This window comes from Neoarius graeffei, chromosome 11 (assembly GCF_027579695.1).
Source record: "Neoarius graeffei isolate fNeoGra1 chromosome 11, fNeoGra1.pri, whole genome shotgun sequence".
In the NCBI taxonomy this organism is placed as follows: Eukaryota; Metazoa; Chordata; class Actinopteri; order Siluriformes; family Ariidae; genus Neoarius; species Neoarius graeffei.
The window spans coordinates 19,728,025-19,741,015 of NC_083579.1; the positions used below are offsets into that span (position 1 = coordinate 19,728,025).

The window sequence follows — 12,991 nt, forward strand, 5'->3', positions numbered from 1 at the left end:
GGATAAGTGGCTCGAACCCTTGCTGTTTGCAGTGCGAGAGGTCCCCCAAGCCTCCACGGGGTTCTCCCCATTTGAATTATTATACGGGCATAAGCCGCGCGGCATCTTAGATGTACTGCGGGAAAATTGGGAGGAGGGACCTTCACAGAACAAAAACGAGATTCAGTACGTTATGGATCTGCGCGCAAAACTCCACACGCTCACCCACCTAACTCAGGAGAATTTGCGGCAGGCCCAGGAATGGCAAACCTGCCTGTACAACAAGGGCACGCGCCTTAGAGAGTTCACTCCAGGAGATAAGGTACTCGTCCTGTTGCCCACGTCGAGCTCCAAATTAATCGCCAAGTGGCAAGGATCCTTTGAGGTCACACGGCGAGTCGGGGACGTCGACTATGAGGTTAGGCGAACGGACAGGGAGGGGGCGCTACAGATCTACCACCTCAATCTGCTAAAACTCTGGAATGAGGAGGTCCCCGTGGCATTGGTGTCGGTAGTTCCGGAGAAGGCGGAGCTGGGGCCGGAGGTCCAAAAAGGGACATTGGCATCTCGTACCTCTCCGGTCCCCTGTGGAGACCACCTCTCCCCGACCCAACTCACGGAGGTCGCCCAGTTGCAGGCCGAGTTTTCGGATGTGTTCTCGCCCCTGCCCGGTCACACTAACCTCATAGAACACCACATAGAGACGCCCCCGGGGGTGGTAGTGCGTAGCCGTCCTTATAGATTACCCGAACACAAAAAAAAGGTGGTTCGGGAAGAACTTCAGACCATGCTCGAAATGGGCATCGTCGAGGAGTCCCACAGTGACTGGAGCAGCCCGGTGGTCTTGGTTCCTAAGGCCGACGGCTCGGTCCGGTTCTGTGTGGACTATAGAAAAGTCAACGCGGTGTCTAAATTCGACGCGTACCCAATGCCTCATATTGATGAGCTGCTCGATCGACTCGGCACGGCTCGCTTTTACTCGACACTAGATTTGACGAAGAGATATTGGCAGATCCCCTTGACTCCATTATCCCGGGAAAAAACGGCATTTTCCACACCGTTCGGCTTACACCAGTTCGTCACACTTCTGTTTGGGCTGTTTGGGGCGCCCGCTACGTTTCAGCGGCTGATGGACCGGGTCCTCCGGCCCCACGCCACCTACGCGGCCGCTTACCTTGACGACATCATTATTTATAGTAATGACTGGCAGCGGCACCTGCAACACCTGAGGGCCATCCTTACGTCGCTGAGGCGGGCGGGGCTCACTGCCAACCCGAAGAAGTGTGCGATTGGGCGGGTGGAAGTACGGTATCTGGGCTTCCACTTGGGTAACGGGCAGGTGCGTCCCCAAATTAATAAGACAGCAGCGATTGCGGCCTGCCCGAGGCCCAAGACCAAAAAGGGGGTGAGACAGTTCCTGGGGCTGGCTGGCTATTATCGTAGGTTTATACCTAATTATTCGGACGTCACCAGCCCGCTGACTGACCTCACTAAAAAGGGGGTGCCAGATCCGGTCCAGTGGACAGAGCAGTGCCAGCGGGCTTTCTCTGAGGTAAAGGCTGCACTGTGTGGGGGGCCACTTTTACACTCCCCTGACTTCTCTCTCCCTTTTATGTTGCAGACGGATGCGTCGGACAGAGGGCTGGGGGCCGTTTTGTCCCAACAGGTGGAGGGGGAGGATTGCCCCATCCTGTACATTAGTCGGAAGCTGTCAGTGCGTGAGGGGCGCTACAGCACCATAGAGAAGGAGTGCCTGGCGATCAAGTGGGCGGTCCTCGCCCTCCGTTACTACCTGCTGGGGCGCTCTTTCACTCTCTGTTCAGACCACGCGCCCCTCCAGTGGCTCCACCGCATGAAGGATGCCAACGCGCGGATCACCCGTTGGTATCTGGCACTCCAACCCTTCAACTTCAAGGTGGTCCACAGGCCGGGGGCGCAGATGGTCGTGGCGGACTTCCTCTCCCGTCAAGGGGGGGGGGGGAGTCGGCTGCGGGCCGGACAGGCGCCCGGCCTGAGTTGGGCGGTGGGGGTATGTGGCAGCAGGGGCGTGGTCAAGCGCCGGTCTGTGACAGGAGGGCGGAGTCGGGGAAGGTAAGTGGCAGAATCGCTACACCTGAGGGTAATTAACCTGTGTTTGTGTGTGTTTTCCCCAGTAAACCGCCCTCTACTTAAGGAGGGAGAGGGAGAACGGAAGAGAGCTCTCTCCCCAGCCAGACGACTTGTGTGTGTGTGCGCACCTGTGTGCGTGGCTGAGAGAGTGGTGTATGCGTCTGAAAAGAGCAAATAAAAAGAGTGATTGAATTTTACTCTGTCCTGCCGTCCTCTGTGCTCCACCCACACGCGATTCTCGCTACAGGGCGTAAGCCGCGCGGCATCCTGGACGTGCTGCGGGAAAATTGGGAGGAGGGACTTTCACAAAGTAAGAACGAAATTCAGTACGTTATGGACCTGCGCGCAAAACTCCACACGCTCACCCACCTAACTCAGGAGAATTTGCGGCAGGCCCAGGAACGGCAAGCCCACCTGTATAACAAGGGTACGCGTCTTAGAGAGTTCACACCGGGAGATAAAGTACTCGTACTGTTGGCCACATCGAGCTCCAAATTGATCGCCAAGTGGCAAGGACCCTTTGAGGTCACATGGCGAGTCGGGGACGTCAACTATGAGGTGAGGCGAACAGACAGGGGTGGGGCGCTACAGATTTACCACCTCAATCTGCTTAAACTCTGGAACGAGGAGGTCCCCGTGGCGTTGGTGTCGGTGGTTCCGGAGAAGGCAGAGCTGGGGCCGGAGGTTCAAAAAGGGACATTGGCATCACGTACCTCTCCGGTCCCCTGTGGAGACCACCTCTCCCCGACCCAACTCAGGGAGGTCGCCCAGTTGCAGACCGAGTTTTCGGATGTGTTCTCGCCCCTGCCCGGTCGCACTCACCTCATAGAGCACCACATAGAGACGCCCCCGGGGGTGGTAGTGCGTAGCCGCCCTTACAGGCTACCCGAACAGAAAAAAAAGGTGGTTCGGGAAGAACTTCAGACCATGCTCGAAATGGGCATCGTCGAGGAGTCCCACAGTGACTGGAGCAGCCCGGTGGTCTTGGTACCCAAGGCCGACGGGTCGGTCCGGTTCTGTGTGGACTATAGAAAAGTCAATGCGGTGTCTAAATTCGACGCGTACCCAATGCCTCGTATTGATGAGTTGCTCGACCAACTCGGCACTGCTCGCTTTTATTCGACACCTTATTATTTATTACTTATTATTTATTATTTATTCAAAACCTTAACTGATTTATGTCTGTGTAATATATATATTTTTTAAAAACTTTTATCCTTGTCCCACGTTTTTGTTGCTGTTATTGTACTGTATCGTGGTGTTTATAGTTGGTGTCTTGTACTCCTGTTGTTTTATGTGCTGCAGAACAGGAACCTGCTGAAAACCAGCTGAAGCTGAGCCAGGCCCTTTAAACTGTAACTGTCCGTTACTTTTAAAAATTCCTGTATAATAAATGAAATGAATGAATGAATGAATGAATGAATGAACGACACTGGATTTGACGAAGGGATATTGGCAGATCCCCTTGACTCCACTATCCCAAGAAAAAATGGCCTTTTCCACACCGTTTGGTTTACACCAATTCGTCACCCTTCCGTTTGGGCTGTTTGGGGCACCCGCTACGTTTCAGCGGCTGATGGACAGAGTCCTCCGCCCTCACGCCACTTATGCCACTTATTTAGATGACATCATTATCTATAGTAATGACTGGCAGTGGCACCTCGAACATCTGAGGGCCGTCCTTAGGTCGCTGAGGCGAGCGGGGCTCACTGCCAACCCAAAGAAGTGTGCGATTGGGCGGGTGGAAGTACGGTATCTGGGCTTCCACTTGGGCAACGGGCAGGTGCGTCCCCAAATTAATAAGACGGCAGCAATTGCGGCCTGCCCGAGGCCCAAGACCAAAAAGGGGGTGAGACAGTTCCTGGGGCTGGCTGGCTATTATCGTAGGTTTATACCTAATTATTCGGACGTCACCAGCCCGCTGACTGATCTCACTAAAAAGGGGGCACCAGATCCGGTCCAGTGGACGGAGCAATGCCAGCGGGCTTTCTCAGAGGTAAAGGCTGCACTGTGTGGGGGGCCACTTCTACACTCCCCTGACTTTTCTCTCCCTTTTATGTTGCAGACCGATGCGTCGGACAGAGGGCTGGGGGCGGTTTTGTCCCAGGAGGTGGAGGACCGCCCGGTCCTGTACATCAGCAGGAAGCTGTCAGTGCGTGAGGGGCGCTACAGCACAATAGAGAAAGAGTGTTTGGCCATCAAGTGGGCGGTTCTCGCCCTCTGGTACTACCTGCTGGGGCGCCCTTTCACCCTCTGTTCGGACCATGCGCCCCTCCAGTGGCTCCACCGCATGAAAGATGCCAACGCGCGGATCACCCGTTGGTATCTGGCGCTCCAACCCTTTAATTTCAAGGTGGTCCACAGGCTGGGGGCGCAGATGGTTGTGGCAGACTTCCTCTCCCGTCGGGGGGGGGGGGGAGTCGGCTGCAGGCCGGACGGCCGCCCGGCCTGAGTCGGGCGGTGGGGGTATGTGGCAGCGGGGGCGTGGTCAAGCGCCGGTCTGTGACAGGAGGGCGGAGTCAGGGAAGGTAAGTGGCAGAATCACTACACCTGAGAGCAATTAACCTGTGTTTGTGTGTCTTCCCAGTGACCGCGCCCTATATGAGGAGGGAGAGCGAGAGCGGAAGGGGCTCATCTCTGAACCAGACGCCGGTTGTGTGTGTCTGTGCTCGAGTGATTATTGTTAGACTGAAAAGTGTGGCAATAAAGCCAAGTGATAAACCTGATCTCTGTCCTGCCGTCCTCTGTGCTCCACCCAGACATAGGGAGTCGTACACCGTGTTTTGGTACCTGGATTCCAATTGTTTCTGTGAATTGCAATAACAATTATTCTTTTTTCTTTAGCTTTCTGTAGTCTCTAAAAAGATAGGTCTGATTTCTTGTTGAATCCATTCCTACAGTCAATAGCAAAACAGCTCTTTCCCATTTTAACTGTTTTTTTTTTGTGGGTGTGCATTTTAAATGTCATTTTTAATGCATTCTAAGCTGTTATTTATTCACATTCTGTCGATAACTTTGGTTAATTTTTCTTTTTGTTTTAAACTTTCTTCCAAATTCTTACACATAGCACCTTTAAGACTGCCCTGCGAATACTTCGGGCTGCTTACTCATATGTTCATACTGAACACTCTGTCAACAAACTTATTACTATTTGACTTGTATAACTGCATCCAGTATAATGTACATGGTATGAGTACCCAGTAAGTTTCAATTCAACCAAGCATTTACATATAATTGTATATAATCAGCATAGATGCAAAACAAACATTTTCCAATTAAATGTCCAAGAGACTAGGTATTCAGGGAAAATAGGAGGGGCCCTTATGGGAACTTATTCAGAGCCAAAAAAAAAAAAATGTAATATAGAGTACCAAAAGGTTCTTTTTAGGGCCCTTCCTAAGTTCCATTTATGCTAACAAGCTGGTCTGTCAAACAGAACCTACACAAGTGAAGTACTTTTCTGTCTAACTCGACTGTCTTTTCAAACCATCCTAAATTATCATGATTGATAATGTCAAATGCTTTATTCAAGGCCAGCGGCTCCAAAAAAGAAATATCCACAATCTGAAAAAAACAGACAGAATTACATCATGATTGGTATTTCAACTTAAAAAAAACACCTGGCAACAACCTTCAAAATCTATGTTAAAAAAACAGACTGGTCAGATATTGGCTGGTAATTTGAGCAATCAGGGGAGTCAAGATGTAGTTCCTTAGGTGGTGTTTACATTAGACCGTATCAGCGGATCATCAGATTAACGTTTTTAAAACGATTCGCGTGCACACAGCAACGCCAATACATGATTCGCGTGCACACAGCAACGCCAATACACAGATACGCTCGGCTCCGCAGGCATCCTGCACTCCAAATCACTCCGCCCTGAACAGCGAGTGCCCTCTGGAGGGTGCGCACTCCGGCCCTGTGCAGCTCACAGAGCGCGTGAGTGAAGCGCACGAGCAGTGATTCGGGACAAATAGCAGGAAGTGAAAGTCCGCGCCGTTTTTCAGCAGTCGCGTCACATGACCAACGTGGCATGACCAACGCCAGCGAATCAGGAAGGTGGATATCACAGTGACTTTGTCCAATGACGACGTCAGCTAGAGCTCAGCACAGCGTATCCTCGTTCCTGAATGTTTACACAGCACCGGATCAGATACGTAATGGATTGAATACGTGGGCCCTGGCGGATTCAAGTTGTTCCGCCTGTGGAGTCGTTTCCCGGCGTTTTAATGTGAACGGACAGTGCATCCGCGACGAAAACGAGACGGATACGGTCTAATGTAAACACCACCTTAAGGTGTGGCTGAACAAAAACGGTCTTTAAAAACTTGGATTTGGTCCAAGATGAGCAATAAATTTCAGCATCAAGGTATAGAGGTCATTATCTCTCATAGGACTAAACTAAACTGACAAGACAGAAGCATGGTTTAAGATTGATTTAAGAGGAGTACATAATGGATTACTGTCAGCCAGCTGATAGACTAATATACACAGGGGTCGACATTAACTTTTTAATCCACTTGTCCAGTTGGACAAGCAACAAGATTTTTCACTTGTCCTGACCATAATTTTTTTTTTATTTACTAGTTCAATGAAAGTAAAGTGGTGAACAAAGTTTATCAAAAAGCAGGTATAGTTTTGATAATCATTATGCTTTAATGATTTATCATTTTTCAATAAAACTCAAACTTTAACTGTAACAATAAATAAAAACTATCTAATGCCTCATGATGCTGCATGTGTTATTATAACATGTTATCTGATATGCAATTTTAAGAGTTAGACTCACCCAAATTCAAAGCTTCTGGAAGAAATAAAGTTAAATCTAGATTAATCCAGTAAAACTTGAAGTATAAATTAATTTAAATAAATGAAACCAAAAGAAAACAAATTGGACATGATAAGGGTGACAGAATTATGTTGTGAATGAAAACAAACCATAAGTGAGTTCAGCACTGTTGTAAAATTCCCATGAAATATTTTACATCTGTGATCGTTAACGTGTACCATACAAAAGAAAAATACAATGAATGTCGAAACGAAATGAAGATTCACCACAGATATATATTTTATTGAGGTATTTGATCACCATTTCTCCTATTTCTATTAACTCAAAGTCTAACAATCTGTAATTAGATATTATGATGTGGCTATTTTTACACACACACACACACACACACATACACACCTGCTGTACTCGGCTTCCCTGGAATTTTATAAACAATAAAATGGCCGGATCGAGGTGACTGACCTAGTTTTGCAGCTTTATTGTTGTAACTCTTGAATAATTACTATAAAAATGGTGATTTTCAACAAATATTCAACTTATCCCATTGGACAGGTAGATGCAGATTTGACTTGTTTGGACCAAACATTTGGTTGTCCTGGACAGTCAGACTACCGTTAATGTTGAGCCCTGATAAACATATTTACAAATATGGGAAAATTTCTGTACAAGCTAAACAACTGTATCTATATGAAGAACGACTTATTAATGCCATGGAATTACTAGCAATGAACAGCACTAGACTTCAGTAGTTCATGCCAAAATGGGATCACTACAGTTGGTATTGGTAAATATTTTAAACACTGTACATATATAAAGTATTGCAGTACATGATTGACAATGACTTAACACAATATTAGAGCACTAGATGTCATAAAAATACAGGCCAGTAGTAGCTTCAGGTGTATTGGTAACTCCCTTCTGGTTCAGCATTCAACTCAATTTCAGACTGATCCATGCAAAATTGGGGGAAACGTTAAGTAAATCGAGTAGGTAGACACTTTAAAGCTTACAGAGATATTAAGTACTACAGTGAATCATCCAGCATTACTGCAGTAATAAGGATAGGTGGACTGATACTAAAGTATAAATAATTTAGACCCTAATATGCTTTCATTTAAAAACCGATCCTAAAATGAAAATATGATTGTGTGATTTTTTTTTATAATTTGCCAATTATTTCCTCACCTTTTTTTCTTTAAATAGATTACCCTTGCAGCACCCCTCCAAAGAGAGAAGAATATTTTGGTGGGGAAATAAATTGTAAAAAAAATTTATGCTGGCGTCAATATAAACAGGTGTCACATACCTTGTCTCCACACAAGCAGTTGAAATGAGAGGGAAGGGTGGTGGGAGGAATGAAGCAAGTCAATGGTTGCCCCCCTTTGGCCATGACAACAGCATGGATGGGATGGAACACAGTCTGATAATGAACATGGCATAAGTCAATAGACTTATATGCACAGCATGGATCAACAAAGACACACGTTGAACACAGGGAGGAAAGATGGAGGTAATGCTCTGACCAGCCTCATGAAATCAACTTAATAAGAAACTCTTGCATTCAGGTAAAAATTCAAGGCTAAACAAATGAAAATTAAAAAAAAAAAAAAAACTTTAGCAAAATATGAATCAACATAAGCCAGCATCTGTACTATTTTTAATAGACAGGCAAAACAGGACTACCCTTACAAAAAAGAAGTTTATTCAAGTGTGCTTCTAGTATACTTCTTTTAAACTAAACATAAGAGAGTATGCTTTCAGTTTACTTTTTATTTACTTATCAGAGATATACTTAATAAAAGTTATACATAAGTATACTTGGCTTATACTGAAAAGTATATAGAAAAGTCTAAGTATATTAAGCTTATACTTAAACTTTTGATCAAGATATACTTAACAAAAGTGTAATAAAGTATTACAATATTTGTGCCTTACGTTTAAGTGTACTTGCCATGTGCTTCAGCATTGTTGACTCTTAGATATGTCTGGGGTTCCATATAAGGTTGCTGGTGTTTTTTTTCTCCTGAGTGGGATAATTACTTTTTTTTTATTTAGAGCTTGGATGTCAATTTCAGTTGTCATTGCCATGTTTTATACTTTGGCATTTAATACAATGTTGCTTTAAATTTTGATTTTTAGTGAAAATGAATATGTTCTTAATCCTGAGTATCTGTTGTTATTTTGTGAATTTTTACCTTTATAACTTCATTGTAACTTAAGGTACAAAAGACTTAAGTTGTCTACTGGTAGTGTGCATGAGGTAAGGGTTAGGGCTAGAAAACTAATAGTATACCTAGAAGGGTAATTGCAGAATACTTCAAAACTAAAAAGTGGACTAGATGTATATAACCAGTAACGAATAGTATATTTCAAATATGCTATAAAGTATATGTTTATAAACTAAAAAGTGGACTAGAAGTGTGTAACGAGTAAACCAATAGTATATTTCCAGTATACTACAAAGTATACTTTAGTAAACTAAAAAGTGGACTAGAAGTATAAAACAAGTAAACTCATAGTATATTTCCAGTATACTATGAAGTATGCTTTTGTAAACTAAAGAGTGGACTACAAGTATAGAACTAGTAAACTATTAGTAGATGGGTCTGTCTCAGAAACTGGGTATTAGTGGGGGTGCCCCACTAAATATACTCACAGTCAATAAACTATACGGTTTTGAATGGTGATGTTGGTTTTAATTTGAAATAAAATGATGAAAGAAATAATACAGATAAAACTAAATCTTTGATGTGAATACTCTATTCAGAATTTGGCAAAAATTCTGCAAATTTGTAGAAAAATGGCAGCTTGATTTGGGACATGATAAATGGTTGACTACAATGCATTCCCTTAAAAAGGTTGTAGTCCACTGAAAAGTCTACAGGTATCACTAATTGTATTTTAAGTTGTGACTTTATACACCTAAGGATTGGTGCGCTCACAGAATAATCATAACTGTAATAAAACATCATGCAAAATATTTGATCACTGTTGTAACTCCATTTTCCGCATACCCAAAATCAATACGATCGTGTATTTTGATCTAATACACGATCAGGGTCAAGGTCACTACGTCACCAAAAGTGGTAACTTAAAATCACTACACCATATAAAAATTTAGTTATAAATCTGCGATTTTGTTTTTTAAAACGAAAGCTGAAAGTTAGGTATAGAAGATGTTTCTTACAGAATATGTTACAATGGTAGCTAGTCTTGTATGTATTTCTGAGCCATAAAATGAGTTGTGGTCTATTTTTTGCCATAGCGTGTTATTTGTGTGTGGGGAAGGACACACATTAACAATTTGCATGTGTAGAATGGAATTTTCCACTCCAACAGTTAGAAGTTGATCGTGCTTCCATTTGCGTTCTTTGTTATGCGAATGATCTGTTCGGACGTTATCAGTGAAAAGGTGAGTTTTGAGAGTTTTATTTTGTTTTAGTCTTGCGGTATAAAGCAATAGAATGTTTCTTTTTCATCTTACTTTCATATTTCGTAGTGTTTGCGTATTTTGGGTCAATATTTTGCAACCACGGTCAATTTAGATCGAACTTTTGATAGAATCTATGGCCAGTCAGTTTTCCCGCCCCCGTTCCGTCCGGTGCGGTAGTGATGTCCCATTGCTCGCGCACCGCAGCAGAGACCCGCGCGACCTTCAGCCGGTACAGTCGCTGTTCTTTTACCACCGCCGTTATTTTCATCTTTCTGGTGTGTTCTTGATTTTTCCATTGTGTCCTATTGTCCCATTTCACCATATCAAATACCCAAAATGTATCATATTATTCATATTTAAGTGAATAATCAATTCAGTCATCATAACTTGGCATTTTTAACCCAAGCAATCAAAAAGAGGAAATGTATTCAATATTTTCACTCATCTGTGAAGGAAGGGCTTTAATTCTTCATGATGGAGTTATTTTATATGTAAATCAATTTTACAAAAGCATTTGAATTGTAATCAAAAAAATTTTCCACAGTGGAGGCCAGATAAAGCAAGATGCTATCTTTATTCTTATTAAACATGACAAAAGAAACATTGAGTGTTAGGTAAATGCAAAAAAAAAAAAAGTAAAATCTCATTCTCATCTCATCATCTCTAGCCGCTTTATCCTGTTCTACAGGGTCGCAGGCAAGCTGGAGCCTATCCCAGCTGACTACGGGCGAAAGGCGGGGTACACCCTGGACAAGTCGCCAGGTCATCACAGGGCTGACACATAGATACAGACAACCATTCACACTCACATTCACACCTCCGGTCAATTTAGAGTCTCCAGTTAACCTAACCTGCATGTCTTTGGACTGTGGGGGAAACCGGAGCACCTGGAGGAAACCCACACGGACACAGGGAGAACATGAAAACTTTGCACAGAAAGGCCCTCGCCAGCCACGGGGCTCGAACCCGGACCTTCTTGCTGTGATGCGACAGCGCTAACCACTACACCACCGTGCCGCCCAATAGTAAAATTAGATAAATTTATTTTTTGACCATAATGTCCCAAATGAGAGACCAGTTTCTGAGACGGACCCATATAAGTTTACTTGTGGTATACTTGCAGTACAAAATAAAAAAATACTAGTTGTATACTCAAAATTTACTTCTCTTAGACTTAAAGTATACTTTTTATAAACTTAAAGTGGGTCAATTTAGTCCCAAGAAGTATAATATTAGTTTACTTACAAGTACACTTCATACACAAAAATATACTTAAGGAAATATACTTTAACTTTACTTAAGTATACTTAATAAAATGAACTTGAAGGGTAAGGGTAGCTTTAAGGCCAAAGCTAATAACAGCCACAGGCTAAGTCTTGTGGTTAGCACTAGACATCAAACATGCCCACCTTTGCAGCAATAGCTGCTGCTGTGATGTGTGAGGAGCCACTGTCCTCAGTTGAGGCAACTCCACTGTCCTTCTTTTCCTCCTCTTCCTCCTCGCACTGAATGCCCTTGTCCTCAGTCTGTTTATGTGGGCTGGCGACAGAAGGAGGTGAGAGGGGTGGTGGGGGTGAGGGCAGGTCCTCCAGTGCATTGTGAACCTCCTTCACTTTCACTATAGCATCTCGCAGAAGGTCAATGGCATGAGGCAGGGCAGGCAAGATGAACTGGAAGCACTCCTGGAGGGAGGGGTAGTACACTAAACATTGTAGTTATAGTTTACTTTCCTTTATTTACCAAAAACATCAGCAGTACAAGTCTCCATTTGCTTCATTGGCTATATTGAAGGGTGGCACCTTAAAGCTACAGTGGTCTTCAACCTTTTCAAGCACAAGATCACTTTGGAAGTCAACATTTAAACAGAGATCTACCACACTATATGGCGCTAAAAGAAACAAAAAGCCTACCAAGAGTAATGCCATTTTACTTTATTAAAAGTAAAGCAGCTCATCTACCAGTACAGGATTCAGTAAATCACAGTGACACAGTAATACACTTAAAATATCAAGAGGCAAAAATAGAAATAGAAACATGTTAAAGTTGTAGTTGACAATATAACCACATTAGATCATCAACTGAAATGTTTTACTCCCTTTCATGAGACCAAATTAATTTCACTAATTTTCTCATCAAAATCAACTTACTCTGTACTAGATTCATTACCTATACGTTTCTTCAAATAGATACTACCAGAATTACTCAAAACTCTTCTGAAAATTAATCAATTATTTCCCTAGCATTTGCTATGTATGTAAATTATTTAAACTAGCAGTTATCAAATCCCTAATTAAAAAAAAACACAGATCTCAACCCTTGCCTGCTATCTAACTATACGCCAAAATAAAACACTTTCCAAGAGCCTAGAAAAGGTTGTAGCACAGCATTTATGCTCATACTTGCATTGGAAGAACACTCATGAAAATTAAGTCAACATTTAGGCTTCATCTAAGTACTGGGACAGCACTAGTTAGAGTGGTAAATGACCTAGTACTGGCCTCTGATCAGAGCTGTCTCCTTGCTTATATTGCTTGACCTTAGTGCAGCTTTTGACATCATGGAGTATGACATTCTTCTAACAAGACTAGAAAATGATACTGGAGATAATGAAATGGCCCTCTCATGGCCATTTCTCATGGCTCTTATTTGATTGATCATTATCAGTTTGTAGAAGTAAATG

General features: G+C 43.6%; 1 protein-coding gene across 24 annotated transcripts in view; it reads right to left on the minus strand.

Annotated features, from left to right (window-relative positions):
- gphna (gephyrin a) overlaps positions 1 to 12,991 on the minus strand; it is a 471,572-nt gene that overhangs the window by 300,234 nt on the left and 158,347 nt on the right. For 19 of the 24 annotated variants that reach the window (XR_009655626.1, XM_060933586.1, XM_060933579.1 and 16 more), the window contains 2 exons: positions 11,721 to 11,993; positions 8,185 to 8,298 (listed from right to left, as the gene is read on the minus strand). Coding sequence is in view for 23 of the 24 variants with exons in the window: in XM_060933586.1 (XP_060789569.1) it covers positions 8,185 to 8,298; positions 11,721 to 11,993 (387 nt within the window). In the remaining variant the exon portion in view is untranslated. The remainder of the gene's footprint in view (positions 1 to 8,184; positions 8,299 to 11,720; positions 11,994 to 12,991) is intronic. The other 5 variants (XM_060933582.1, XM_060933600.1, XM_060933605.1 and 2 more) reach the window with 1 other exon arrangement.